This window comes from Pelodiscus sinensis, chromosome 7 (genome assembly GCF_052426305.1).
Source record: "Pelodiscus sinensis isolate ZL-2025 chromosome 7, ASM5242630v1, whole genome shotgun sequence".
Classification (NCBI taxonomy): Eukaryota; Metazoa; Chordata; order Testudines; family Trionychidae; genus Pelodiscus; species Pelodiscus sinensis.
Genome location: NC_143058.1, coordinates 43,078,485 through 43,105,751, shown reverse-complemented (window position 1 = coordinate 43,105,751; position 27,267 = coordinate 43,078,485). Strand labels below are relative to the sequence as shown.

The 27,267-nt window shown below is 41.7% G+C and overlaps 2 protein-coding genes across 3 annotated transcripts in view; one reads left to right on the top strand and one right to left on the bottom strand.

The window, feature by feature from the left end:
• The window catches only part of METTL8 (methyltransferase 8, tRNA N3-cytidine), a 218,229-nt gene that overhangs the window by 66,764 nt on the left and 124,198 nt on the right, over positions 1–27,267 (top strand). The gene's annotated exons all lie outside the window — the stretch shown is intronic.
• Positions 1,069–20,354, bottom strand: CYBRD1 (cytochrome b reductase 1). Its single transcript, XM_006138978.5, has 4 exons — positions 20,030–20,354; positions 9,045–9,253; positions 6,380–6,534; positions 1,069–6,179 (listed from the first exon to the last, which is right to left on the bottom strand). Exons 1-4 carry the CDS (start codon positions 20,214–20,216, stop codon positions 5,876–5,878), a joined length of 855 nt encoding a protein of 284 aa, XP_006139040.1. The 5' UTR covers positions 20,217–20,354; the 3' UTR covers positions 1,069–5,875.

The window sequence follows — 27,267 nt, the reverse complement described above, 5'->3', positions numbered from 1 at the left end:
AGTTCCTTTCCCTGTAGTGGCCAGTCTTGAGTGAGCTGCTCCACATGCCTTTATACTGGTCCTCCAGTAGGAGCATGCCCAGCAGGGCTGTGAGGGTGGGGTTCTTTCAGCCTGACTGCTTCCAGCCCAGTGCAGTGTTAGTTTACCTTGTCACAGAGAGTTTGTAAAAGGTTACCTATAGTCACTTGTTTTACAATCTCTCTGTAAAACTGCAAATAAAGACTACTAGAATTTAGGCAAAACTGAACTGGATATCTGACTTAAGTGGGGCTACTGGTGGCCATTATTCTTATGGTCATGATCTGCCTAAATGCCAAGTGAGAAAGGTGGCAGTGTTACAGAACAGCTGGTAAAGATCATGATGGGGGAAGGGAGGAGAGAGAGAGTAATAGCTTTCAAGAATATGCCAGCTTTGTGGGCATATTATTTTCTTCGATATATATATACAGCTTCCACCAAAATCTTTAGGTGGTGAATATGCAATTTTTTCCTGTAATATATAGTGACTGTAATCAAACATTTTAATGTTGTATTATGCATAATATCTGGCCCAAAACTTATAGGGAATATTTACATCTTCAGTTATTGAATTTTCTTACCACTCTTCACTATAACAAAATACTGTATACACTGTAATTAAAACCCAAATTTGAATTCCCACCAAATTCAAACACTTGAGATTTAGTATTAGACGACAACTCCAGCCTATTGCAAGCTTCAAAAATACTTTTTATTCACATATAAAAAAGAATAAGGAAATATACATTGTAATAAAACATATTTCTTTTCCTCTACAAATAAGCACTGTAAATGATAATCATTTTGTTATTTCAATTCCTTATAAATAGACTGGTACAGAGTAAAGAAATCTTATGAAATAGAATATATTTTGGTAATAATATTATTTTACAGTTTCACTAAAACCTCAGGTTGTAACTTCCATGTACAATGTTAATCCTTATTTACAATATCATATATAATCTTCATTACCTGTGGCAGAGAAAATTATGTGTAGTTACCGTGCAGTCAATTATTTGGTTTTATTCAAATTCCATTTTAGTTTAAAAATCATTGCCACCACTTTAAATATTCAAAACAGAAATTATTTTTAAATCTCATTTTCAGCCCTTTATGCAGTTTATTGATGGCATTTTACTCAGGAGAGTGAATCAGTGTTGTAGGTAAGTGTTTAAATACATTAGAAGTTATTTTGTTCTCATTCAGTTTTAAAGAAAATACTTGTTTATTTTAGGTTTTGTAGTCTCCTCTCTCCCTTGTATGTATTTTGACACAAATCCAAAGTTGGTGTGTAAGCTCTGTGATAATCTCTATTTAAAAGCCTTATCGTTTGAGGGACAATTTCAAATGTGCAGTTGGGCATCCTGTTGAAAGTTAGTGGCAGCTGTAGTCTTTAACTCCCTTCTGTGCCTTTGAAAATGACCATTGGGTTCCACATTGCTCCAAGATAAACTTGTTTTTTCATATCACATTTTACTACAGGTAATACAAGTTACATATTTGCAACAATTTGCATATAGAACAATGATATGTGCAGATTATTTATCTGATGGAAGATTCAATGTGTCTGTTCATGCATATTTCTTGATAAATTGCTCAAAGAAATACCCAATTATTCCCAGTTATGAGAAGTAAGCTAGCCTGCTCCACATATAGTGTAATAATTTAAATCAGGATGTGTGGTTTTCAATGTCTTTTAATTAATTTCTACAAGGTGAACATTTTTTCTTCAGTTCTTAAAGCAACTTTATTTTAGAGACTTTTTTTTCCAGAACAGAACTAAAAAGCATTTTGAATTGGGATAGAAATGTTATCAGTTTAGAATGAAAAAAATTACAGTGGGGAGGGAAATTCATTCATTGGAAGGGAAAATAGTAACACTGCCCCTTTAAATAGTATTGTTACAACTAATTTCAAATTACTCTTAGATAGTGTAGGTAGTAAATAGAAAATAAAAGGCATAGTGACTAGTATAACTCAAAGCACCCTTAACAGGATGCACAACTTTTTCCCTACAAGTTTCTGATTCCACCAAAGCTCAAGTTAGAAGTGATGAAGGAGTTACGCTGCTATGTTCCACATTAAATTAGCCTATTTCAGACCAATTCTTGGACTGGTGTCCATATTGCTAAAAAACACCCACATTTATTAGCAGTCTCAACAGCATACAAAGGATTAAATGGATATTAATAATGTCTTGCATATCTCCACAAGTGATTGAGACACAATAATAGGCAAGTTTGTAGACATTTAAACTGCTGCTCCCTGTACTGTACTTGTTCAATAGGAATATAGCCTCCAAAGTTATTAAGATGGCACCTTTCATAAGCACTAAAGTATCTTGATGTTTTTGTTTTGTTTAATTAAGGGCCTTATAATTGCTCACTGAATCAATCCTTCAAAAACATTGTAGATTTATCAGATTATGAAAAAAGTCACAAAACACATTGTGTAAGTTACCCTTATCGTTCCTTTCTATTGTGTAATTTCTACAGTCATAATAGGATGCAGTTACTTCAAGGACATGTAAATTGGTCACAGTGAACTTTCACAAGTGCTGTGCCACTTTTCCTCAATTTTTCTCTCATCATAACCAGAGGTGAAAGTAAGTTGGTGTAGCCCAATGTGCTGCTCTGACAAGGAGGAGACAGCTAGCTGGGGCATTCAGTTGCAGATTGAAGTGTGGTGTGCTTCCAGCTGGGCTCCTGGGGCTCTCCTGCAGGTTGTCAAACTAAGCAGCAAACAGCCAGAAAGGCTAAGGGGGCCAGCAGGGGGTGCACCCCCCCACTAGTCTGGCACTGCTTCAGTCTAGGGATGTTAAAGACTAGTTGACTAGTCGATTATCCAATAAGCATTTGCTTATCGGATAGTCTTTTGACTAATTGACTAGTCGATATCCTTCCCCCCCGCATGCTACCTCTATGAGATAGAGGCAGCAAAGGGAGGGAAAGGAATACTTCAAAGTGGCAGCACCGCACAGCTGATCCACACTTTGAAACTCCAAGGTGGCCGCTGCACAGCTGATCCATGGATCAGCTATGCGGCAGGCTGCCCCTTTAAAACACCACCTCTGCGCATTTCAAAGGGGCAGCCATGGAGCCTGGGGTCAGCGGGGTCCCCAGCTGATTCCAGGTTCTGGGGAAATGCCGCGGGGAGTCCAGGGTCAGCTGGGAGTTCCCAGCTGACCCTGGGCTCCACGGCAGTGGCCCCTTTGCAATATCAGAGGCGGATCAGCTGTGCAGTCGCTGCCCCATTAAAACGTCGCTGCCACACATTTCAAAGGGCAACTTCTGTGGAGGCTGGGCTCCCCGCGGCATTTTCCCCAGAACCCAGGATCAGCTGGGGAGTTCCCTGGTTTGCGGGGAAGTTCCGTGCAGAACCTGGGGTCAGATGGGGACTCCCCAGCTGATGCCAGGCTCCTAGCGGCATACTGTGAGTCCACCCCTGTCCTGAGCCACTCCTCACAGTCCCAGACCCCTATACCCCACACATACACCAAGCCTTCTCTTTTACAAAGAATAGGATGGGTGATCTGACCATGTCACACATGTATGTAAGTGATATGGAAACTTAAGATATACTTGTTTACCAAAACATAACTATAAAGAACTTTTCCTAAGAATTAATATTCTAGCTTTTCTTGTATTCAAATGATTAAATGTAATTACAGGCTCACACTCATGACCCAAAGAAACCTAAAATAACAATAAGTAATCAAAACTATGTATAGCAATGCATCACTGTGAGCAAGAAAGATTAGAATATTCATGGGATCGTAATATGTTTAAATATATGTGAGAAGCAGAAAAATAAATCAAAATGAAAATAGTCTTCAGAAGAAATAGAAAGTCATGTAGTTCCCAAAGCACTAGTCCAGAGCTCTTTGCAACATGAATAGTGGCAAACATGAAGTAGTTATGCCACTTATCAAAATGATTTTAGGTCTAGAAACTTGCATTGCAAAAGTAATCCACTTATAAGAGTTGACGAATTTACAAGAGAAATGCTAATCACTTTAGACACTCAAAATCATATAAAGCCATCCACTATAATTATATTTCTATGAGAGTAGTTTTCCATTCTTCTAGAGTGATTAAAGTAAGCAAAAGCAATGTCTATTTTTATATCTGGGAGAGAATTTAGATGAAAGTAATGCATTAATACTGATTGTCAGAAGGCGCTATAGAACCTTACTAACATTAAATTAATTGTCTAAGTTAAGCATTGTGTAAATGTTCAGTTTACAAATGAGGAAAGTAAGACAGAAGTTATATGGTTTGCCTAAAATTAGAAGGAGCCAGTGATAGCACTGGGTACAGAATCTATGTATGTCAACACCGTAATTAAAAACCTGTTGCTAGGCCATGCCAACAGTCTGCCCCACACTTAAACAGTCCCTTAGCACAGGCCCTGCTAACCTAAGTCAACTGGCACAGACTAACCACTGGTTTCTGACTGCAATGCAGACACAGCCTTTATGTCCCAATTTTTACTCCCCTGTTTAAACCATTAGACATTGCTTTCCTTGTCTTATTCTTCTAGACCAGGGCTACTCAACTTTGGAAGCCAAGGGGGCCACAATGATACTCATAGCACATGCTGAGGGCCGCAATTTAAGTGTGGTTGCATATACATGCAAGTATACATGCAAATATCTGCAAATAGCTTCTTTCACACTGATGGACATGAATACAAAGATTAAGGTAAGACTACACAAGACACAGGCCCCATTTAAGTCAGTTCTGCAGATATTAATAAAATGCAATATTTACCCAACTTCCACCCATATGACAGCACTTTTAATGAGCAATGACAGTCCAGGAATTTAACTACTAAAAACTGTATCAACAGAAGACCATTATATTGACTACTTTTTGTAGTAATAATGCATCAAAGAGCAATATTCTGCTCCTTCCTGAGGGCAAGAAAAAGGGATGAATTTAATGACTCAACAGTTTTTGTAATTCTATAACGAAGTGAATGCAAAAAGCTGCATACATTTCAAGACAGGTTAAAAGCTGTCCTTAGATATTTACTTGTAGCTCCCATGGATTTCAGTAGCAATCCCGTGTATCCAAGAGTGGATGATAGCTACAAATCTATACATATACTAGAGCTGGTTTAGAACAAATTCAAACTGTTGATGAATTCTCATTAAAATAATAAATGGGAAAAGTTGGTCAAAACCATAACATTTTAATGAAAATTTCAATAAAAATTCTGTTTTGTTTCTTTCCTAATTTCAAAATGTTGGCAAAAAACGTATACAGAAGGATTCTGAAATATAGTGAGTGACCTCAGCTCTCGTGGACTTCAGTGGAAATTGAGAATGCTCATCATTTTGAGCAATCGGGCCCTTAACAAAGTGAAACAATAACAGAATAGGCTTGTGCTAATGGATAAATTCTGTGCTCTGTTGTGCATATACAATGCTCATCCATGCCTATTCACAGCATAACTCAGGGCAGCATTTCATGCCAGTTATAATAACTAGCTAAGGAAACTGGTGAACAGCATAGAAATAACTGATAATTTAATGGGAAAATAATTTTTACACCTTATCTTAGATGCTTTTTTAAACTCCATAGTTACTGCAAACATACTACATTTTTCTTAAATTTCTCACCATGTTTTTTTCATTCCAGTCCTCAATTCTTTTAAACAGAGATACATTAAGGAATGACATGACAAATGTAGGTTTTACTGAATTTTAGAGACCTTTTCAGCTCATACTAGATATGTGAAAAATTGAACTGCATTAAGCAAGCCTGATAGAAATTCTGTTTAAATGTAATCAGTAGCTGGATATGAATAACTTTATTTAAATGCAAGACCACAGCAATTCTGTGTACTCCCTTTACATTGTAGATCGTTGTCCTACCTCATCTAATTTGAGGTTTCGTTTTCTGGCTGCTGCTTCACTATTGAACTCCACATCAGATTTATCTGTATTGCTGCAGTCTGTCATAGTGGATTCTTCTTCTGTACCTTCAGGTGTCCCTCCATTTGGTTGCTGGATTTTAGAATTCTGTTCTGGTGGGCGCTTCCAGTGGGGTCTTGTTGCCATCCACAAAATAAGAGCACCAAAGATTAAAACCAAAAAACCAAGAGTGTTGACAAGAATCGCCTCTGGTGGAGATGTGCTATATGCAGGATTTTTCCTTACAGGGAAAATAAAAATAACTGTTTTAAGGACAATTTTATCGTATAGGTGCCTAAAAAAAGACTGCTATTCATGTTGTTAAAAAACAGTGGATCAATACTAGAATATGTTGTTTGATACAAACTTGATGACAGTTTTCAGTGGTAGAATTTAATGAGCAAACAGGTGAAAGAGTGAAATTAAAAATATAGTACTTACAGAGCAAAAATAAGTTTCTCTGTGAATCCCATGAGAGCTGTTGCAATCACTGTTGCAAAGATGAGGAGGCCAGAATAAATATGTATTGGCATGAGAGATGCACGAAGAGAAGCTGGAGCAAAGGGCAGCAGGAAGACAGCAAAACCTAAGACAAGCTAAACACGGAATAGAGATTCAGCATTAAAATTGTGAAAGAAATTTGCACTTTTAAATGAAAACGGAAACCACCCATAAAGGTTCATTTTTAAAGTATCTGTGGTTCAAACCTAATTGGATCAGGAATATATTTTAAAGCATGTTTCCATGCAGCGTTAAACCCAAAGACAATATTGTGCTAGTACCTAAGAAACAGTCCATAAAACGGATTATAAACAAACTAGTCTGTTACCACTGTCCAACTATGTGGAAATAGTAAAAAGTAATTAAACTGCATAGTGAAAAACACTATTTTAAATTACGTAAGAACAGCTAGACTAAGTCAGACCAAAGTCCATCTAGACCTGTATCCTGTCTTCCCACAACAAAGTTTTAATTTTCAGTAACTATAGCATTAATACTGCATATACTGAAAATGACTTATTTTAACAATATTCCCTTTAATTATGATTTCTGCCCCTTCCCACTACTGCACAGATTCATTCATCAGTTGAGGCTAGAAGTGACTACTAAATCAATGAGTTTGACAGGCACAGAATTTCATCTGAATTCCCCTGTATTGAGTCAATGAAGCCTGCTGATGGCAGGGTGTGTGTGTTCAAAAAGGCCTGGGGTCCCCAGCCTCCACTGCTGCTACTCCCACTGGAACCTCAGGCCCTTTAAATTGCTGCCGGAGTGCTGTGTCACGTGCGAAGCAGAGGGCTGGCTGCCCCAGCCCTACCCCTTCCACCAGAAGCCTCACATTTTCTACTTGAGGTCCCAACACATCTTGCCTAGGGGCTCGCACAGGCTGTCAGCTCCCCCGGAGCCAAGTAACATGTGTTTGTCTAAAACATATTTTACACCATAATGAAGTTACCTCTCAAATTTCTTTCTGATAAACTAAACAGGTTAAGCTCTTTAATCTCCCACTGCAAGTTATTTTTGCTAGCCCTAACCAAGTGAGTTATAAGATCAAGAACACATATTCCTGCGCATCCAGAAATATAATTTATGCTATCATGTGCCGAAAGTGTCCATCTGCTATGTACATTGGACAAACGTCTCAGACACTTCGCCAAAGGATTAATGCCCACAAAACAGATATCAGACAAGATCACAAAGAAAAAACTATTTCTTGCCATTTCAATCAGAAAGGACACTGTCTCAACGACTTCACCACCTGCGTTCTTCTACAAAGACCTTTTACATCTGCACTTGAAAGGGAATCCTCTGAACTGTCATTCATGTTAAAATTCGACATTCTCCGGGGGGGCAGATTGAACAAAGACCCCAACTATCTTACCCATTACCAGGATAGCTTCCCCAATTATCACCTCTAATACCATTAGCTCACAGACATCTAACTTTCTCCACCTCTAATATCATTAACTCACAGATACTTACCTTCCTTCCTTCCCCCCTCCCCCGCATCTCCCTTCTGTTCTGAAATGTGATTTGTCCTTTTCATATGTGTTCATTTTTTTTAATTGTATCCTTTGGTATATATGGTTGTGACTATTTTCTTCCACTATTTGATCTGAGGAAGTGGGTCTGGCCCACGAAAGCTCATCATCTAATAAACCATCTTGTTAAGTCTTTAAAGTGCTACATAGTCCTGCATTTTACTTCAGCTACACCAGACTAACACAGCTACATTTCTATTACTATTCTGCTGTATATGAGCGTTGTCTCAGGAAATCTACTTGAAAATAATTATTCAGTGTATTAATTTGTAAAAACTTCTTTTTCATATAGTTGTTTGACTAATATTGACACTTTCTTCTTTATGCACTACTGCTTCTCTACAGAAATGTCACCTGGTGGGAAATGATGGAAGTCTATTAATGAGACTAACACTTTATATATTTCAGTAGTCCTCTCATTAGCCAGTAACCGTTGATTTTTTTAGTCAGCAGTATGAAATGCTTCCCCTTTACAGTATAAGAACACACTGTCTCCACAGGATTCTCTGATCTTGCCAGACTGGGGAGCGAGAGATAAAGATTAGGACCCAAATTCAAGCACCTGGGTGGTCATTTTCTGCTTCCTCTTGACCCTAGGGAACCAAAACCTGTTTTTATTGCACAGGTTTCAGCTCAAAATGCAGAATCACTAAACCAGACTTGTAGGGCATGTCTATATAACACTCTAGGGTATGAATCCCAGTTTGTCATCTGAGCTAACATACTAAAGATAGTAATGCAGATGTGATAGTACTACAAACCTACCCAAGCCCCATAAGTACATCCTCAGGGCCATTAGCTCACACCATTGCCACCGTTGTCCATGCTACTGTGGCAATGCTACTATTTTTACATTAAAAACAATGAATAAAATATATTTTGAGATACATTATTCTTGACTTTTTAAAATTATTTGTGTGTTTATTTATAAAAGTCAATAAATCAAAATAGGTCTCCCAGTACTTGAAGTAAATTAGTTAGGTTCTACTGTACTTTAATTAATTATAGAACACATATTTTTCAGCTTTATATCTTATTTATAAATACCATAGTTAAATTCTGACCTGCAGAGAATAAAATATAACAGCAGTCAGTCCAATCCAGCTGTGCAGACTGTACATGTTGGGAATGTTCTTGGCATTGTGGAAATCAAAAACAGCTACCAGAGAAACAATTGCAAGAATCATTGCTATGGTATTTAACCCAGCATGGATGAATTTAATCAGGAGTTTGCTGCATTTCCAGGTCCAGGGCAATCTGTACACAATAATAGCTGAGGAGGGAATAAAAGCAAGATTTAATAGGAAATATCTCCTTTCTGTAAGTATTTTGATAATCATGCATAATTCAAATCATTCCAATGTAAACTACAGAAGAGGGAAAAACTTTAGAGGACTCAGACTTTTCTCCCCTCCCACTTCACAATGCTACATGTAATCATTAGTTTCCAGCACAGAATTCAGGCCAGTGTATAACCTCTAGAGAGAAACTTTCTTCTAATTTTTTCATAGAAGTTTTGACTGACTGGGTTAAAAAATAACAGCAAACAACTTTAATTTGTAAAAACACATAATAGGCCCCAATTCTGAAGCCTGATATCTGTGGGATCCTCTGGGGCATATGGGTCCTCTTTTGCAGATAAGATTGCAGAATCGCAGCCTAATTAATTCATGATATCATATATTGGAAAAATGTATTCAGATGCCTTTACTCACTATAAATAGCACCTGATTCCACAAGTATTTCCATTTCTCCCATGAAACTATGTGTGGAGTTAAGGCCAGGTCTATATTAGAAGTGGAAGGCTGGCTTAAGTTACGCAACTCGAGCTATGTAGAAACGCTGTCATCGGCTTCCTTTACTCCCTGCGACTGCGAGGAATACAGGCACTGTCTGGAAGCTGCCCTCAGCGTTCGATTTACGAGTCTATACTAGACCCACTAAATCAGTGGTTCTTAACCTTACTGCATGCAGCCTGCACTCCTTTGTTTCTCAAAATATGCTCTCGCACCCCTTATTAAAAATCATTGAAGTAGGTCAGTTCTTTAAACCTAAGATATATCATAAAAATCTGGCATGCCTCCCCCCCCCCCCGAAGGGCATCTCGCACCCCCAGGGGGTGTGTGCACCACAGCTTAAGAACCACTGCACTAAACTGAATGCCAGAACTTTGATCTCCACCATGGCAAGTGAAGTTGTACTCTAAAATACTACTTAGTGAGAATAAGGGAATAAAAATCTGACCCTTAAGACTTAAGGGGTTCAGCAAAAATGTAATCTTGTATCTATATAGTTTCTATTATATGCATAATACAAAAGAATGCTAGCAAATTATACATTCTGTCTCAGTCTGAAAACATTACTTCTGTCAGGTACTGATTTTTTAGTTACTACATGCTCCTTCTTGAGAAAATGTGCAGAATGAATCATTGTGCAATTGTTATTACTAATTCAGAATCCACTGTTTCTACAGAATTCCTGTCTTTTTAGCACTGACTCCTTTTACACAGCTGTCACCCCTTAAACTGTATTAGTTACAGAAAGGAAAGGCTGCATCTGACTGTGGATTGGAGGTGAAATAGTAGGGTTTTAACTGCTCACCCATAAGAAAAAGCCAGACTATAAATATGGGGCCTTCCCTTCCCAGGAAATATCAATGAAGGGAAGAAAAGTAATTGAGTGAAGAGAGGCAAAAATTTACCACCGTAATGAAAAAAATACAAAAATAATTTAATGGTTGGAGGGGACAGCCCCTTCACAATAAATAAATTAACAGTTTCTTAACAGTGAGTTAATTGAGAAAAATCTTCATGTTGTTTTTTGTCTGCAAACTGGCATTCAGATGTGCTAGGATCAAGATGAGCATATATAGTTAACTGTGCTGAAAACAAAAGAATGAGAGTACTGTATTCCTAGTTATAAAAGGTGTTCCCGCTCTGAGGGAGAATGAATGCATTATTAAGTGTGGGGTAGCAGAATGTATTTCTTGACTTTTCCCCAGTAATAGAAGGATAAAATCATTACTTAGCAAAAGAAACAGCTCTCATGCTTTCCATTCAATACTGGTATACAATCTTAGCATTATTAATGAAATTATACAAAATAGAAATCCCAAAAAGAAATACGTATTGTGTGTTTGGATGAATAATAATTAATGAGAAATTGCTTTAAGGTACTACTTATGCATTTGTGTTTTTATTTGGGTACAGTGCATGCCAAAAATTACAGAATTTCAACTACACTATTCACAAAAAAGATAACTCTGTTCACAAATGGAATGTTCTTGAATATGAGCAGGTCTCAGATCAATGTAAATTACTGCATATGTGGGAAGCATAGCATAGGAATGGAACAAGTCCTGTTAATATAACTGCATACAGCATTTAGGTATTTGAGTTTGTGTTTAAGAATGGGATACAAATAAAGCATGTGATATTTAAACTAAAAAAAAGAAGGCAGCCGCATTTTCAGGTAGCTTGACATGAATCAAACCACATGAAATAGCAAAGACTGCAACAGTCAAAATGTCAGTCTCATGATTACTGTCTAACAAGAAGGAAAATGCCTTGCCTTGTCCTACTATGAATGAAGCTAAGTAGCACAACTGTAAAAACTTCAAGATTTTAAATGTAGTTATTCCAAAATTTTCCAAAAATAACGTAGGCATAATTCTGCCCTCAGGTACACAAATGCAATTTCTATTATTAATGCATACCCAAGGGCAGTATTTGGTCTTTTATATTTTACAAACTAATCAATAATCTTTACAAAATTGAGAAATATTAGATGATTACTAAAATAAACATTATGTAGCCGCAAAAAAAAAAAAATCAGTTACATTGTTAGTAAAATGCTCCCTGAGAGCGGGACCAGCTGCCAGTGTGTTCCCGGCTCTGACCCCACTTCTGGGGAGTCCCCTCTGTATCAGAGGCAGTAGTGTGGGGTGGCAGGCAGGCTGGTCTATGATGGGAGCCAGTTTAAAAATCGGCTCTGTGCACAGACCAGCTCCCCCCTGCTGTCCTGCTCTGCTGCTTCTGATACAGAGGCAGGGTGGCAAGGAAGAGTGCAGGGTAACAGCAGCTCCTGTCTGAAGTGGGACCGAGCTCCCTGTGGGAAGAGGCTGCTCTAGCATCCCACAGAGCAGTCTCAGTCCATGGCGAGCCCAGGCCTGCCCTGGACAGAGGCTGCTCTGCAGCAGCAGCCCCTGTTTGCAGAAGGCCTGAGCTCCCCACAGGTAGCCATCCCGCACTGCTGCCTCTAATACAGAGGCAGTAGCATGGGGGCAGGGAGGGGCGAGGTGGGTCTGCGGAGCCGATGCTCTTTTAAGCCAACTCCCCCTGAGCACAGGCTCCCACCTGTCCCCTCACACTACTGCCTCTGTGGGAGGCAGTGGGGCATGGGGAGGAGGGAGCTCTGCGGGAAAGAGCACGCAAAGGGCACCGGCTACCACCTCTCCCATCCTTTGCTTCCTTTGACACAAAGACAGCAAGAGGGCTGATGCGTGTAGTCTTTTGGATTAACAGATAAACCTAGGGTTTCAACAAATATACACTAACATCCCTGATATGTTCATTTTCCCCCTACATTTGAAATATTTTGAAAAACGACTAAGAGCTATAAAGTTTTAAGCCAGATCCAGAACATTACTTCTTAACTCTATGGAGGTATTGGCTAATTGAAGGATAGCTGGATTTTATTTAGAATACAGGAGACTGTTAAAGGTGGTGTTATGTATAAACTATATTTATTCACACAGTCAGAGGACAGGAGCTTTGAGACGTCCCTGTGAACTAAATGATAAACAGCTAAAAAGCTTTACCTTTCTTCATTTCTTATTATCTTTAACTCACATGAAGAGCTGAGTGAATAACAGTTTTTTGTGGGGAGGAAGGATTGTTTGGGAGTCAAACCAGGAAAAAAAATAATTTCAAATTAAAATAGGTGGTGGATTTTTTTTTGTTTCTTGATAAAATATGAAACAAACCAAATTGATTAAAAAACACCCAAAACAATACAAAAATAAAACAAAACTACTCGAAGAGGAGACTTTATTTAGATTTTGGGGTGTTTTTCAATCCACGGTGGTTTTATTGTATGGTTCCTACTATTTTTCACTGTTTCCCCCCAATAATTAGTCCAAATGTTTTATTTCAAAATGGTCAAAAATCAATGGTTTTTACTTATTCAGAAAAACTCCATTTTATTTTGGCTGAAACTAATCACCATATTTGACCTGAATTAGCAAATAGTTTGGTGCCCCAAAAGTGCACTTTTGGTCATAATTTATTTACCAAAAGAACTTTGCCCAATATTCTTCATGTGGTAGTTGTTGAGTGGCACTATCATCATAGCTCATAATTTAAAGAATGGCGGCATCCATGAGTCAAGGTTGGCATCACTGATCACCCATGTGTTTCAAGAGAAGCAAGGGATGTGTTGCTTCAAGAGATAGCACTTTCTTTCCGCGTATTACATAGTCTTATATTGTATAGGGTAAGTTTCCCTTTATTCCATATCAATGACTACTTTTGTTGCATCAGAGCCAATTAAGTGTATCCAGATATTCTGGATAAAATAATAATAGTTCAGTGATTTTTCCAGTAAGCAGTTTATAAGCCTTACTTCATCAGATGGAAAATTCTAACTGAATGTCCTCGGGTATACAGATGTTCTAGAAACATGTAGGCCAGTGGTCCCCAACGCAGTGCCTGTGGGCGCTATGGCGCCCACCGGAACATCTGGGCTGGCCCCGCCCCCCAGTGTGCGGCACATGCGTGGTGCTGGCCCCGGGTGTGTGGCACATGAGCGGCCCCTGCCCCAGGTGCACAGCACATGCATGGTGCCGGCCCTGGGCTCAGGGCGCGTGGGCAGCCCCTACCCCTGGCGCATGGCACATGCGCAGTGCCAGCCCCGGCCACAGGGTGCGTGGGCAGTCCCTGCCCTGGGTGCGCGGTGCATGCGTGGCCCCACCCCCAGAAGCATGGCGCATGAGCGGCCCCGCCCCCGGACACCCGGCACGTAAGCAGCCCCGCCCCTGGGTGCCCAGCAGCCACGAAAGATTGGGGACCACTGATGTAGGTTCAGGAGGAAACTATTTTGATCAATGCTGGAAAAGACTGGTGTACCTCTGTTTTGAGTTTTAAGATAGAATGTTCAGCAAGAATTCTCTCTTGATAAAAATAACATAGTTTGATCAACAATCCCACATCTATCACATCCCCTCATTCTCAGCATTTCTTAACATAGTTAGGAATGTACTTCAGTTCCTCAATTGTCTGTTGAGAAATCAGTACATAACTTTCCTAATAAATGCTAACCTAAGTGTAACCCAGACATCTAGTGTGGTTACTAAACAATGCAAGTGGTACCGAGACCACAGCAACAGTTAAGACCAAGAGGCCTCTACACCGGGCTGCGAGCAAGCTGGCTTTTAGCTTAGAAGGTAGAGGCAACTATACTCTGCTTCAGAAATCCCAGGTTCAAATCTGCCCCTTGGTGGTTACATAAGCATAAGATGCTTTTTCAATTAATAAAAATAATTTCATTTAGCATTAAACAAAGTTTATAGAGGCCCAACTTAAGCTAGAACTTATAATTCTTCACAGAGCCGATACATAACTTTCCACCCTTCTGTCTCCTTCCAACCCTTAAATAACTGTGTATGTGCATTCTGTTCTCAGTTTGTGCTGATCTGGCCACCCATTCCTATCCCACAGTTAAGTTTAATTAGAAAGCCCATTCTAATACAATATTGGTTATTTTGAAAGTTTACTTTTCACTGTCTGTGAGCAATAACTTTTCACTGTCTTTTTTTAATGCCTAATCCAATTCCAAATGCCTTTGAAGTCAATGGCAGACTTTCAATTGAACTCAGCTCAATGAAGTTTAGATCAGATCCATAATTTTGTTGGTGTCTTCTTAATCTTGTGTTAATTTTAATCTCTTGCACAATTTCTTTTCATTCTCCATATTTGCTTTTCCTGTTATTTGATATTAACTGTACTCAGAGTTTGATATTACAGATAACTCTTTTGTCAATAACTTTTTACACTCTGTCATTTGAGTGGTGATAATCTTTTATTTACTTTAAAAAAATCGCTTATGCATATATTGCTGTAAACAAAACTCGTGGTTACAGCAGAAGGGCAAACCAAATCTCAAGAGAGGTCTGTAGAGAGAATCTTGTCTACTTTTTGCAAAAAGAATTTCCTCTGCTTGTAAATAAAAGGTATCAATTTGATGTAGACTGATTAAGGACCTTCTAACAGAGTCCTTGGTGGTTCCTCCCTCATGGGGTGGGGGAACCAGATCAAACCCAGTTATCTACATGGATGGCTACAACATCAGCCACCTTTCATATTATTTGCAGGTAATGGTCTGCCCTTTGTGGGCCTGCTTAAGTTTCTCTAGCTGAGAGATCAAATTGGAAATCTCTCTCTCTCACACACATATACCAGGGTGCTTTCTCCGTGAGGTCCCAGAAAAAGGGATTGGGGTGGAGGGGAAGCTGGTGAATCTACAGTGCTGTGAACAATCCAGTCCCAAATAATTTTAGTTAGGTCTCTCTGGCAGATTTGGCTTATCTGTCTTACCCTGGGAGTCTGTAGTATGCTCCTCAGTAATGGTCTCCTACCTAGGAATTTACTCTGTACTCATAGTCATTCCTGTAGCCTGGTGCCTAGGGTAGTGATTCTCAACTGTGGGTATGCCAAAGTCCTTCCTCAACAGTTGCCCCTGCCCTGGAAAACATTGGGGAGGCAGGGGTGTCAACAGCCACTTGACCATCCCCCATTTGACTCCTCCCTGTACCACCTCTACCCTGGGAGAGGGCTGGGATTCCCTCTGCCCCAGGCCCTGTCTCTTCCTTCCTCTGTCCCACCCCTGCTCCACCCCACCTAATGTCTCTTCTCTCCCTCCCCCGCAATGTGGCCTGGGGGATTAGTGGGAGACTGGTACTAGCAACAAGGGTCAGGGGGCCCTGCACTTGTAAATGGCAGCAGGGAAAAGCAGAGCAATGCTGTTCCACTCCTCCAACTACTGGCCATGTCGCTCCACTTCCTGCTGGTGAGGGTGGGGGGTGGCCCTGTCCCTCCCCCAAATGACACAGCCAGCAGCTGGGGAAGCAGAGCAACATTGCTCTCCTGCTGGTGCTGGTGAGGGAGGGGGTAACTGACCCCCGCTGTGGGTGCCAGCCCCCCTCCTCAACATAGTTCCTTGGGCTGCTCAGAGGCTCTGGCCCCTTGCTTCTCCCACCCACAATGTTTGGGGTGTCACCTGTCCCCTTGGCTCACTCTCACGCATCATCCTTGTTCAGGAGGGTACATCAGCTCATCTAGATATTTGCTTGTTTTCACAATAGACTACATAAAAAGCACTAGCAAAGTCAGTACAAATTTCATACAGTGATTTATTTATACTGCTCTATATTCTATACACTGTAATGTAAGTATAATATTTACATTACCGCTGATTTAAGTATGGTAAAAATGAGAAAGCAAGCCAATTTTCTGTAATAATGTGCTATGACACATCTGTGTTTGTGTCTGATTTTGTAAGCACATAGTTTTTAAGTGAAATGAAACTTGGGGGTATACAAGACAAATCAGACTCCTGAAAATAGTGCAGCAGTCTCGAAAAGTTAACAGCCACTGGTCTATGGCAAGCCTGCTCTTTGCCCTTTATTTACTGCAGTTTCCTCCCTTTCAGCCCTCCTCCCTATTGTGCGGGTGAGAAGGTGGGGCTAGTCCTCTCTGGCCCCTTCCTCACCTGCGAGGTTTAATTCCAGCTGTCACAGGAGTGATCTATCTCCTGCTGAAGTCAGTAGAAGTTTTACCACTGCTCCATTGGAAGTGTAATCAGGCCCTAAAACTGCACTTCTTGTGATCTACTGAACCTATTAGAAATGGACAAAAAAGAAATATTGTTACTGTAAGCTACCAAACTGGGACTACTCCCCCACTGAAGGAATTCCCTGTCCAAGCCACCTACATCCTTACGTTTAACTTTAAATCTGAGGTTATATCTACTCTGAAAAAATTACATCAGCTCTGTCAGTCAGGGCTAACAACTTTCAGTGAGATGAAGCTACACTGATGGAAGAGCTGATCCATCAGGCTTTGTCTACACTGGCATGAATTTCGGAAATGCTTAAAACGGAATACTATTCCGTTTTCAGTTTTTCCAGAAAAGGAGCGTCTACATTGGCAGGCTGCTTTTCCGGAAAAGCATCTGTGGCCACTGTAGATGCACTTTTCCGGAAAAGAGCCCTGATCGCCATTTTCGCGATCAGGGGGTTTTTCCGGAAAAGACTACTGGGCTGTCTACACTGGCCCTTTTCCGGAACAGTGTTCCGGAATAAGGACTTATGCCCGAGTGGGAGCAGAATAGTTTTTCCGGAATAGCGGCTGATTTTGTACAGTAGAGCATTGTTGCTTTTCCGGAAATTCAAGGGCCAGTGTAGACAGCTCACAGCTTATTCCGGAAAAGCGGCTGATTTTCCAGAATAAGTGGCCCAGTGTAGACACAGCCTTCAGTGTAGCTCAAGGCTACCCAACATGTGGCCCATGGGCCACATGCAGCCCACGGCTCGTTTGTTTGTGACCCACAGTGCAGTTTGGGTTTACACAGGGCTAAACACGCAGCCCAAGGGTGTGATCCTTTGAACATGGCTTCCACTGGGAATGCACTTCACAGTGGTGAGGCGTTTTCCAGGTGGGGTGAGCACTGAAAGACACAAGTGGATGGGTTGCCTGGAACAGACCTAGTACAGGGTGTCAGCATTTCTAGCCCCCAGGGAGGAGGTGCTGGGAGCGCTGGGGCATTGTGGAAAGTGCTTTGTATTTATTCTTCCCCCCCCAACCCAGTCAGTGTGAAATAAGCTATTTGCATATATATTTGCATGTATATGCAACCACACTTAAGTTGTGTCCCTCGGGATGTGCTGTGAGTATCATTGTGGCCCCCGCAGCTTCCAAAGTTGAGTAGCCCTGGGCTACGTCTAAATTGGCATGATCTTGCGCAAATACTCTTTAACGCAAGAGTTCTTGCGTTAAAGTATTTGCGCAAGAGAACGTCTACACTGGCATGTGCCTTTGCGCAAGAGATGTGCTTTTGCGCAAGAGCATCCATGCAAGTGTAAACGCTCTTTTGTGCAAGAAAGCTCCGATGGCGATTATAGCCATTGGGCTTTCTTGTGCAAGAAATTCATGTTGCCTGTCTACACTGACCTCTTGTGCAAGAACAGTTGCGCAAAAGGGCTTATTCCTGAGTGGGAGCATCATAGCTCTTGTGCAGGAAGCACTGATTTCACACATTAGAACGTCAGTGTTCTTGCGCAAGAACTCCCCGCCAGTTTAGACAGGCAGCATGTTTTTGCGCAAAAGTGGCCGCTTTGGCACAAGATCGCACCAATGTAGACACAGCCCTGGTATAGCTAATATTATTTGGTTAGGTGGTGTTCCCACTGACAGAAAAACTTCTTCCATCCATGTAGGCAATGTCTACACAGGAGGACATAGCTGACATATCCTAGTGTAGCTACAGCTTGACTTTACTGCTGCAGGAATGTGCATGCAGCAGTTTCATGAGAAATATCAAGATGTTTTGAACTAGTGAAATTGCTGGATGAATCTGGTGTATGTCATTCAGCAGTAAACCAAACAAACACATTGGTAGTTTAAAGCCTCTCCCCCTAAAAAACTCCCAAACAAACAAAAACCACCCCATCACATAAAGTGAAAACATGCAAACATAAGCTCTAGAAATGATTCCCTTCCCTCCCCCAAAAAAGCTTAAATGCTGTACAGAAAGAAAGAAAGTGATAAAATAATCTGGTATTTTACTCCCCCCCCCCCCTCACTGCACCTGGGCATTGTTAATACAAGGATTTTCTTCTACTCCTGTTGAAGCCAACAAGAATTTTGCCAGTTTCAGAGGAGCAGATTCTTGGAACCCTTTCTATTATTCTACTGTATCCATTTCCTCTGTTATTCTATCCCTTTCATTTTCACTCAACACTTCAATATTTTCTGGTGCATCTGTTTTTGCGTTTTTTAGTCTCAATTTAGACCTAGTTGTAGATTTGATAGATTAATATCACTTATTTTAGTCACCCACAGCTTTCTTAGCACTTTCTCTCTTGTTTAAAGCCTACTAAAACATTGCAAGGTTCCCTCTTCTCCATATTACATAAAGATACATAGTGGCACGGCACAATTGTATGTACCTTCGAAGTGATGAAATGTAAGTCACAGTCCAAAATGGAAAGTAACGATTAGCCCATTCTGAATAACCTTTGCACTGAGAACAGTGCTTCCAGGATTAATGGTATGTTATGAAAATAGTTAATATTAGGGGTGCATTGGTTTAATAGGAAGCTCTCGAAAGCCAGACTTTTGAAGACTACGCACTCAAAAATACGAAGTCATTGAGCAGCTCCCTCCTTCCTTGGCTACTTCGCAATACTTTGGCTGCGGCGTTAAAATTAAAATGAGTAGAAGGCTGACGGGGTAACTTGCGCTAAAGTCGGGCTCTTAAAATGGTATTAATGATGCTGTTTGCTCTGGCAAAACTTCCCTGGGCTTAGTGTCAGTACAGTAGTGGCAAACCTCCCTTCTCTTTTCTGATTTGCTTGCTCACGGGGCCTCAGCAACCCAACGGAAAAAGAGGAAGAGGAGCAGAGTAACGCGGCAGCCACTCTGCCTGCCTACCAACACAGCGCAAAGAAATGCCAGGCCAAGGTACATAGGTGCCCCCAAAGCATAACACATCCAACAACTTCGGCGTGTTACGAAAGCTCCGCTGTCCCGTCTCTGCAGGGCTTGGGGCGCTCCCTGGGTTGCTTTCAACAGAGAACGCGAGTCTCTAGTTTACTCCTGTCAACATCGACATGATTAAATTCGCTGGCCTGTCCCACCTGCCCCGTGCGAGTCCCCCACCCATGCACTCCCTGCCCCTCCTCCTCCTAGCCCCCTACGCTTCCTCTGCCCGGTCCCAGCGGGGTCCCTCTGGGCCCTCCCTGGCTCGTAGTGTGCAGGCGCCCCTCACGCACCAATTCCCTGGATGAAGATGAAGCCAGTGGTGATGAGAACCGGGTGCCAGTTGAACTCCGCCGAGCCCCCGTCCCAGCCGAGCCCCTCCCGGTAATGAAAGACCCAGACGAGGGCGAAGAGCACGGAGAGGAAGCCAAACAGCAGCGCCGACACCAGCAGCACGAGGAAGAGCCTGTAGCCCTCCATGTTCGGCGCCCCGCACAGACTCCGGCTGCAGCGAGAGGGGCAGGCACTAGCACTGATCCCCTTCCGTAGGGCCGAGCGGGAGCGCCTCGCCCTCTCTCCGGCCCAAGCGCCAGGGGGGAGAGGAAGTGAGAAGGGGGCAGAGTTGCTGCCAGAGGGAGGCACCGCGCCTACCCTCGCTGAGAGAGGCGTACACCCCTTCTCCCCCCGCCCCGGAAGACAGACACACACACACACACATTCTCTGTGGCTGTGTGGCTCTCCCGCACCTCAGCAAGCCCTCAGCGTGGCAAGGTAAACACGTCTTGTCCAAGATGTACCCACAGGTGACTGACAGCATTACATACCGTTTGCCCCACCTAGAGGTTTAACACTGTCTGGGAATGGGTTACCCCTTTCATTTGTGTCTCTTTCTGAGCTGCTAGTTTGCTATCACTGAAATTTTCCTTCCCCCACGGTTACACACAGCTGTTTTGTGGTGCTTTGTGGTGAAAAGTTGCCTCATGTTTGAGACTTTGCCTCTCTTTGCTGCTCTTTCAATCCCTCAATTTTGGACAGCGGAAAATCATGTGTTTTTCCTGCCTCAGTCTCTCCTCTTTAAAATAGCTTGCATTGTCCTCCGGATTTTGGTGCTTTTTCTATCTCCATTTGCATTGCTAGTTCAAAGTTGCTGATTTTGTATTTGGTAACAATATTGTTATACCGTTCGTTGTAGTGAGGTAATCTGCTGGTGTGGCAGATGCATATAGTGAAGCAAATGACAAAGATTCAGATACAAATTACAAATAGAGCCAAAATCACAAAATAGACTCAGAATACTACAAACTAACAAACACATACAAAAATACAGCACAGAAATATACTTAGAGCTGTAGAGACAGAGTACGTCTATGCACTCTAAGCCAGGGTCTGTGGAATCTTAGCCTGTGTACTTGATGTTTCCAGGCCTAATTGCTGGACTGACTTGGGTCTCACAGCTGTGCTATTGTGTCATCACTGCACCATGCATATCTTCTGACTTGGGTCCGTGGCTTGAGCTGCCTCTGCACTGTGAAATGACAGGTCTTGGACCTGAGTCACAGCATGGGGGCTCAGACTGACTTACTACACTTCAGGATCCCAGGCAATATTCGTTGTAAACTTGAGTGTTGGGCAGCTGCCCAGGAGAGATTTAAATGCTGCCCAGCTGATTAGTCCATAGCCCCCCCCAGTCATCAACATGTGTTGCTACTAGTAGTACACTTATACACAAGCCTTAATGCACATAACAAAATTTTTCCTGCACATGGATGGAAGAAATTAGAGGGAACACTGGTCCTAGGACCTAGGTCTTCTGTGCCTGCTGATGTGAGTCAGACTGATTTGTGTATGCATGGAAGGGAGGCTTGGGCTCAAACCTGAAGCCCAGGCCTAATGTGCGGTGTAGACATGCTTAAGTATATGCCTACCCGGCAGTCATGGGGTGTGATTGCTGCTTTTGTGCTAGTTTGGCTACTGGTATTAAGATGTGGCAGCACAGGCTTCAGTATGGTCTACCTGCCCAGATAATTACTGAGCATTCCAGGCAGGGTTGTATAACACTGCTCTACAGCCAAAATGCTTCTGAAATAAATGTAGTCAAACTTTACTAATTCTGAGTCACTGAGAACGAAAATGATGCTTAAAATTGTTGACTGGCTCTAGTTTTCAAGATATGCTATTGGGTCAGTACATACGACCTTTGACTTGCGAATGGCGGAGGATAAGTGAGTTATAAAGGGAAGGGATCTCAATTTAAACCAGAAATGACTAAAATACATCTTTGACTGGATCTATGAAAAAATCTATGACTGGGTTTGGACAGTACTTGCTTTTTAGGCAAAACAATGAATGATGCAATCTGCAGGTGGTATTGCATCGTACATGATATGAATTGCATCATGTTATTCCTAGAAGTCATGGATGATACAGTCATAATGAAGCTTACATCACTTTGCTGAACAAATTGCCCTATACCAGCTCTAGAAATCATACAGTGTCGTGCTCTCTTATTTGTCAGTGTTTGATTTTGCAAAGATGTTTAGCCAAAGTGAGCAGAGATGCCTCGTACTTGTGTGAACAGTGCAGATAACTTCTGCTATGTTTGTGGTGAAGTGACTTTTGCATCACAAAAGCACAGTATAACCACTATGGTTAAGAAAGCCTATCACCTTTATTTTGGCTGCAAAATTTGAGATCAGGACAAGAGGTGGGCCCCACACATATGCTGCAACAAAACTTCGCCAGTGGTTGAACAGGAAAAGGAAATCTATGCCTTTTGCAGTGCCAATGATTTGGAGAGAGCCAACAGATCATACCAGCAATTGTTACTTCTGCATGGTGCCTCCAGTTGGGAAAGGTGTGTCAAAGAAGAAAAAGTGGACTGTGCATTATCCATACATTCCATCAGCTATTCGCCCAGTACCCCACGGAGAAGGACTGCCGGTTCCTGATGCACCAGAATCATTCTCACTTGAGTCAGACGAGGAAGAGGAAGAGGATGAAACTTCTGGTCCTGAACCATCAATGTCACAGGACCCACATTTTCTCCCATCCTCCTCCTCTGAACCACACCTCATAACACAAGGTGAACTGAATGACCTTGTCAGAGATTTGGAATTACCCAAGAGTAAGGCAGAGCTGTTGGGCTCCAGACTACAGCAGTGGAATCTCCTGGCAGGTGATGTTAGGGTTTCCATGTTCCGTGACCGTCAAAAGGATCTTGTCCCATTCTTCTTCATGGAAGGTGATCTTGTAGCCTGCAACAACATCAATGGTGTGATGGCAGCCCTCTACATCATTCACGATCCAGATGAGTGGAGACTGTTCATTGATTAATCGAAGACGAATCTTAAAGCTGTTTTGCTGCATAATGGCAATGTTTTGCCATCAATTCCAGTTGGTCATGCAGTCCATATGAAGGAAACCTATGACAACATGAAACAACTTTTGAGGTGCATAAACTATGACCAACATCAGTGGCAGCTTTGTGGCGATTTGAAGGTTGTTGCTCTCTTGCTTGGTCTGCAGACTGGATACACAAAGTACTTCTGTTTTCTCTGCGAATGGGATAGTCATGCAAGAGATTCCCACTACATCAAGATAGATTGGCCACTCCGACAGTCATTGGAGCCTGGGAGGAAAAGTGTTCAGCATCCATCACTTGTTGAATCAAGGAAGATTTTATTACCACCCTTACCCATCAAGCTGGGTCTGATCAAGAACTTTGTCAAGGCCATGGACAAAACACAAGCAGCTTTCAAGTACCTCCATGGAAAATTTCCAAGGTTAAGTGAAGCTAAGATAAAGGAAGGTGTCTTTGTTGGTCCTCAGATTCATGAACTTCTTCGAGATGATGCATTTGACCATGTACTGCGTGGCAAGGAAAAGACGGCATGGAAAGCCTTCCAGTTAGTGGCAATAAATTGTCTCAGAAACAACAAGGCAAACAACTACAGGTGGTTGGTGGAAAATCTCCTCAAGGCATAGAAAAGCCTTGGTTGCAACATGTCACTAAAGATACATTTTTTGCACTCTCATCTAGATTTTTTTCCATCAACTGCGGAGCAGTGAGCGACGAGCACGGCGAGCGATTTCACCAGGACATTGCAACAATGGAGAAATGCTGTCAAGGCAAATGGAGCCCATCAATGCTTGCAGACTATTGCTGGACAGTGACAAGAGATGCTCCATTTAATGAATACAAGAGACAAGCCAAGAAGCGCCGAGTAGACACTGAATAGGACTAAACTATGTACATAATAGTTGTTTGCCTTTTGTTTCATAATAAATTTTATTTATATAACCTTTTTGCTGATTTTTAAAGTGTTACATAAACAGGACAGGTGAAATATTATCATGTAAAGCAATCATAAACTCATGAAAAGACCTAGGTTTACGATTTATGATTAAAACTCTACTATCTACACAATATACATAGACGTAAAATGTAAAAACTTAAATATCTTGGAAACAGTAGCCAATCAGTTGTTTTAATTGTCATATCTGAATTCAGCACATCAAAATACATAATAAATAGCACATTTTATCTCTGAAACAGATGACTTCTAAAAAATTGGTGCTGAAGCCCATGCTGCTGCAGTTTCACTGCTATCAGTATTAGGGGACCCCCCAGGGCGTTGTGAGCAACTTAGAGGGAGATCACAAACAACTTAGAGGGGGTCACGAGCAACTGAGAGGCTGGTTGCAGCAATGGAGAGGGGGGTCACAAGCAACTGAGAGGGGGGCTGAGGTATCACAAGTTTGAGAACCCTCTGGTCTATAGCATTTACCTATAAGCATTTGCTTATTGGTTAATTGCCTACAGTATTACATCCCTAATCAGTATCTGATCTAGCTAAATTAAAGCACCCAGAATATGTACCAGCTGTGGGGTTGGTGCAGGAGAGCTAGGGAAATAAAGAGTGTCTTGTGTTCTGGCATCCTGGGCTTGGAGGAACATATAGAGAAAGGGGGAAAATAATCAGAGACCTGAATTGTGCTTCTGTTGTGCTGAGAATGGGGTTGGCAAAGCAGTAGACTAATTTTCAGCAACTCTGGTATCTTTTCAAATGTAAGCTACCACTTGAAATGTGGCAAAGCTACTGCTATTGTGGTAGGAGTCACACTACTAAATATGCACTTATTGTTTCTTTCTGTTGTTTCCTAATTGTGCGTTTTTGTGTGTTTTTTTTTAAACTGGAGTTCACAAATGCTTGCTTTGCATTCTTGCAGAAGTGTGCTGCATAATAATGGGTCTGCATGTATTTTTTTCACTTGCTTGGAATCCATATGGAATCACACATTCATGCTGCAGTTGGAGAGTAGAGCTGTAAGTGATGATGGCACATGGGTCCCTTCTCCCAAACCCAGGAGGTAAAGCTTTTGTGGACTGCATGACCTCCAGGTCCTATAGCAGGGGTAAGGACAGACTATCTGTTCTCAATGTCTAAGCACATTAGCTTTTTCTTGGCTTCACTTCAAGCCAAGGTCATGGGAGGAAGTGGGACACACGCTAGTAATTGTGATTCTAGTAGTCCTTTAATTGAGGAGTAGGAGTTAAATATGGTGAAAGCACTATATAAATGTAAGATACTATTATTATCACAGTACAGTAGTGGCTGTTCACCAAGGTCTCCGCCAGTCTGTTAAAAGGAGGTTGGATGAAGAACCAAAAGAAAAACAAACCAAAAATCCCCTCCCCCCCTTTTTTTTCCTTTCGGAAATAAAGAACTAAACTATGGTATATACCAGAAGTGGGAAATAAAATGGAGGCAGTTTGCCAGCGTTTGCCCCTAGCAGGCTGCCACCACTGTATGCAGCTGAGCCTCTGCAGGTACGGGTGTTTGCAGCTCCTGTTGGCCGCAAATTGCCATCCCCTGTCAATGGGAGCTACGGGAAGCAGTGCAGACAGGTACACTGCTTCTCGCAGCATCATTTGGCTTGGAAAGGTAATTCGTGGCCAGCAGGAACTGCAAGTACTCCCACCTGTGGAGATGGAGGTAAATACAATGGTGGTGGCCTGCCAGGGCTAATCCTGGTAACAGCATCTGTCCTGCAGGTTGGTAGTTGCCCACTGGTACATACCAATATTCACCACTAAAGGCAGGCCTGAGATCTCCTGCAAACTAGACCTTTAACAAATTATGCTGTAGGGATGGATGTGCTATATTTTTTTGGAATATATGAAAACATATCTACTCTCAGGATTATATAGTTTCCATGGAATCTGCTGTGTCACGCTTAGCTGCAGTATTGTGCTCTAGAACATGAGCACTTATCTATAGTTTGTTCCCTTATTTAACTACATCAGTTTGAAAGTGTCTTGATTAAATCAGTGCAACCTCCCTGCCCAGCTTAAGCTAAACTTATTTTAAGACACATTGATTTAATAGTATCCACTGAGAAAATTGCACTGAACTGAAGTGATTTAAAAATCACACTATTAGTTAAAATGCAACTTTTTGTAGTCCAGACCTGCCTTTTCACTTTAAAAGATTATATTTCTAGCCCTTACCATTGCAAGATAACCTTGAAAATGAGGCTATGTCTACTGCTATAGGAACACTGATATATCAGCAAAGTACTCCTAGGTTATGTCTACACTTGCAGCTTCCTGCACAAGAAATATGCAAATGAGGCCAAGCGTGGAATATCGCCAAGCCTCATTTGCATACCTAATGACCCGCCATTTTTGCAGAAGAGGCTCTTGCACCAGAAGGAGCTGTCTACACTGCCCCTTCTGGTGCAAGAAAAACCCTCTTGCGCAATGCCGTTATTCCTGAAAATAATCGGCGTAGCGGCATTGTACAACAGGGTTTTTCTTGAGCAAGAAAGGGCCGTGTAGACAGCTCCTTTTGGCGCAAGAGCCTCTTCTGAAAAAATGGCGGCTCATTCGGTATGCAGATGAGGCTCGGCGATATTCCACGCTTAGCCTCATTTGCATATTTCTTGTGCAAGAAGCCACGAGTGTAGACCTAGCGCAGTGTGCACACAGCTATTTTGGCAGTATTGTGCTTTGTATTGTTTTAATAAAACGCTCTTCACAAATGAAGTTTGTAATGGCAGAATAGATTGGCAGGTCCACTGCCCAGTAGTTTGTTTGTTTGTTTTATTTGTATGCTTGGGGGTCCCAAAAATGTTGTGTACCCATATGATAAAACATCTAGAACTGGCCCTGGTTAAGGATCACATTTCTCCACACCTGGGACTGGCATAAGAACAGACAGCAGAAGACAGTAGGCTAGATCTTACTTGAGTGTAAGTCAATATAGTGTTGCTTTGTTTCTTTCTTGAGTCCGCTGAGAGCCTGAAACAATATGAAATGTATCATTCCTATGAGTCAAGGCACCAGGAATTCTATGAACCTAGCATAGAATATGGCCTTTTCTCACAGTACCAAAGAATTCAACATTTCTGCCATGGAATTTGCTATTTTGCTGCCATCAGAGGCCTAACAATCTGTGTTCTGTCTTCCTGCTCTTCAGGAACCTGTTTGCAGCTTCTTCTTGATTTTCAGCTGACTCTGTGAAATAGA

Coding starts and splice junctions, on each gene's coding strand:
- CYBRD1 (XM_006138978.5), bottom strand. CDS start 20,216: ATGGAGGGCTACAGGCTCTTCCTCGTGCTGCTGGTGTCGGCGCTGCTG. Junction 9,254..20,029: donor CATCTTCATCCAGGGAATTG/GTGCGTGAGGGG, acceptor TTCCCTCCTCAG/CTATTATTGTGTACAGATTG. Junction 6,535..9,044: donor TTATATTTTATTCTCTGCAG/GTCAGAATTTAA, acceptor TTCCGTGTTTAG/CTTGTCTTAGGTTTTGCTGT.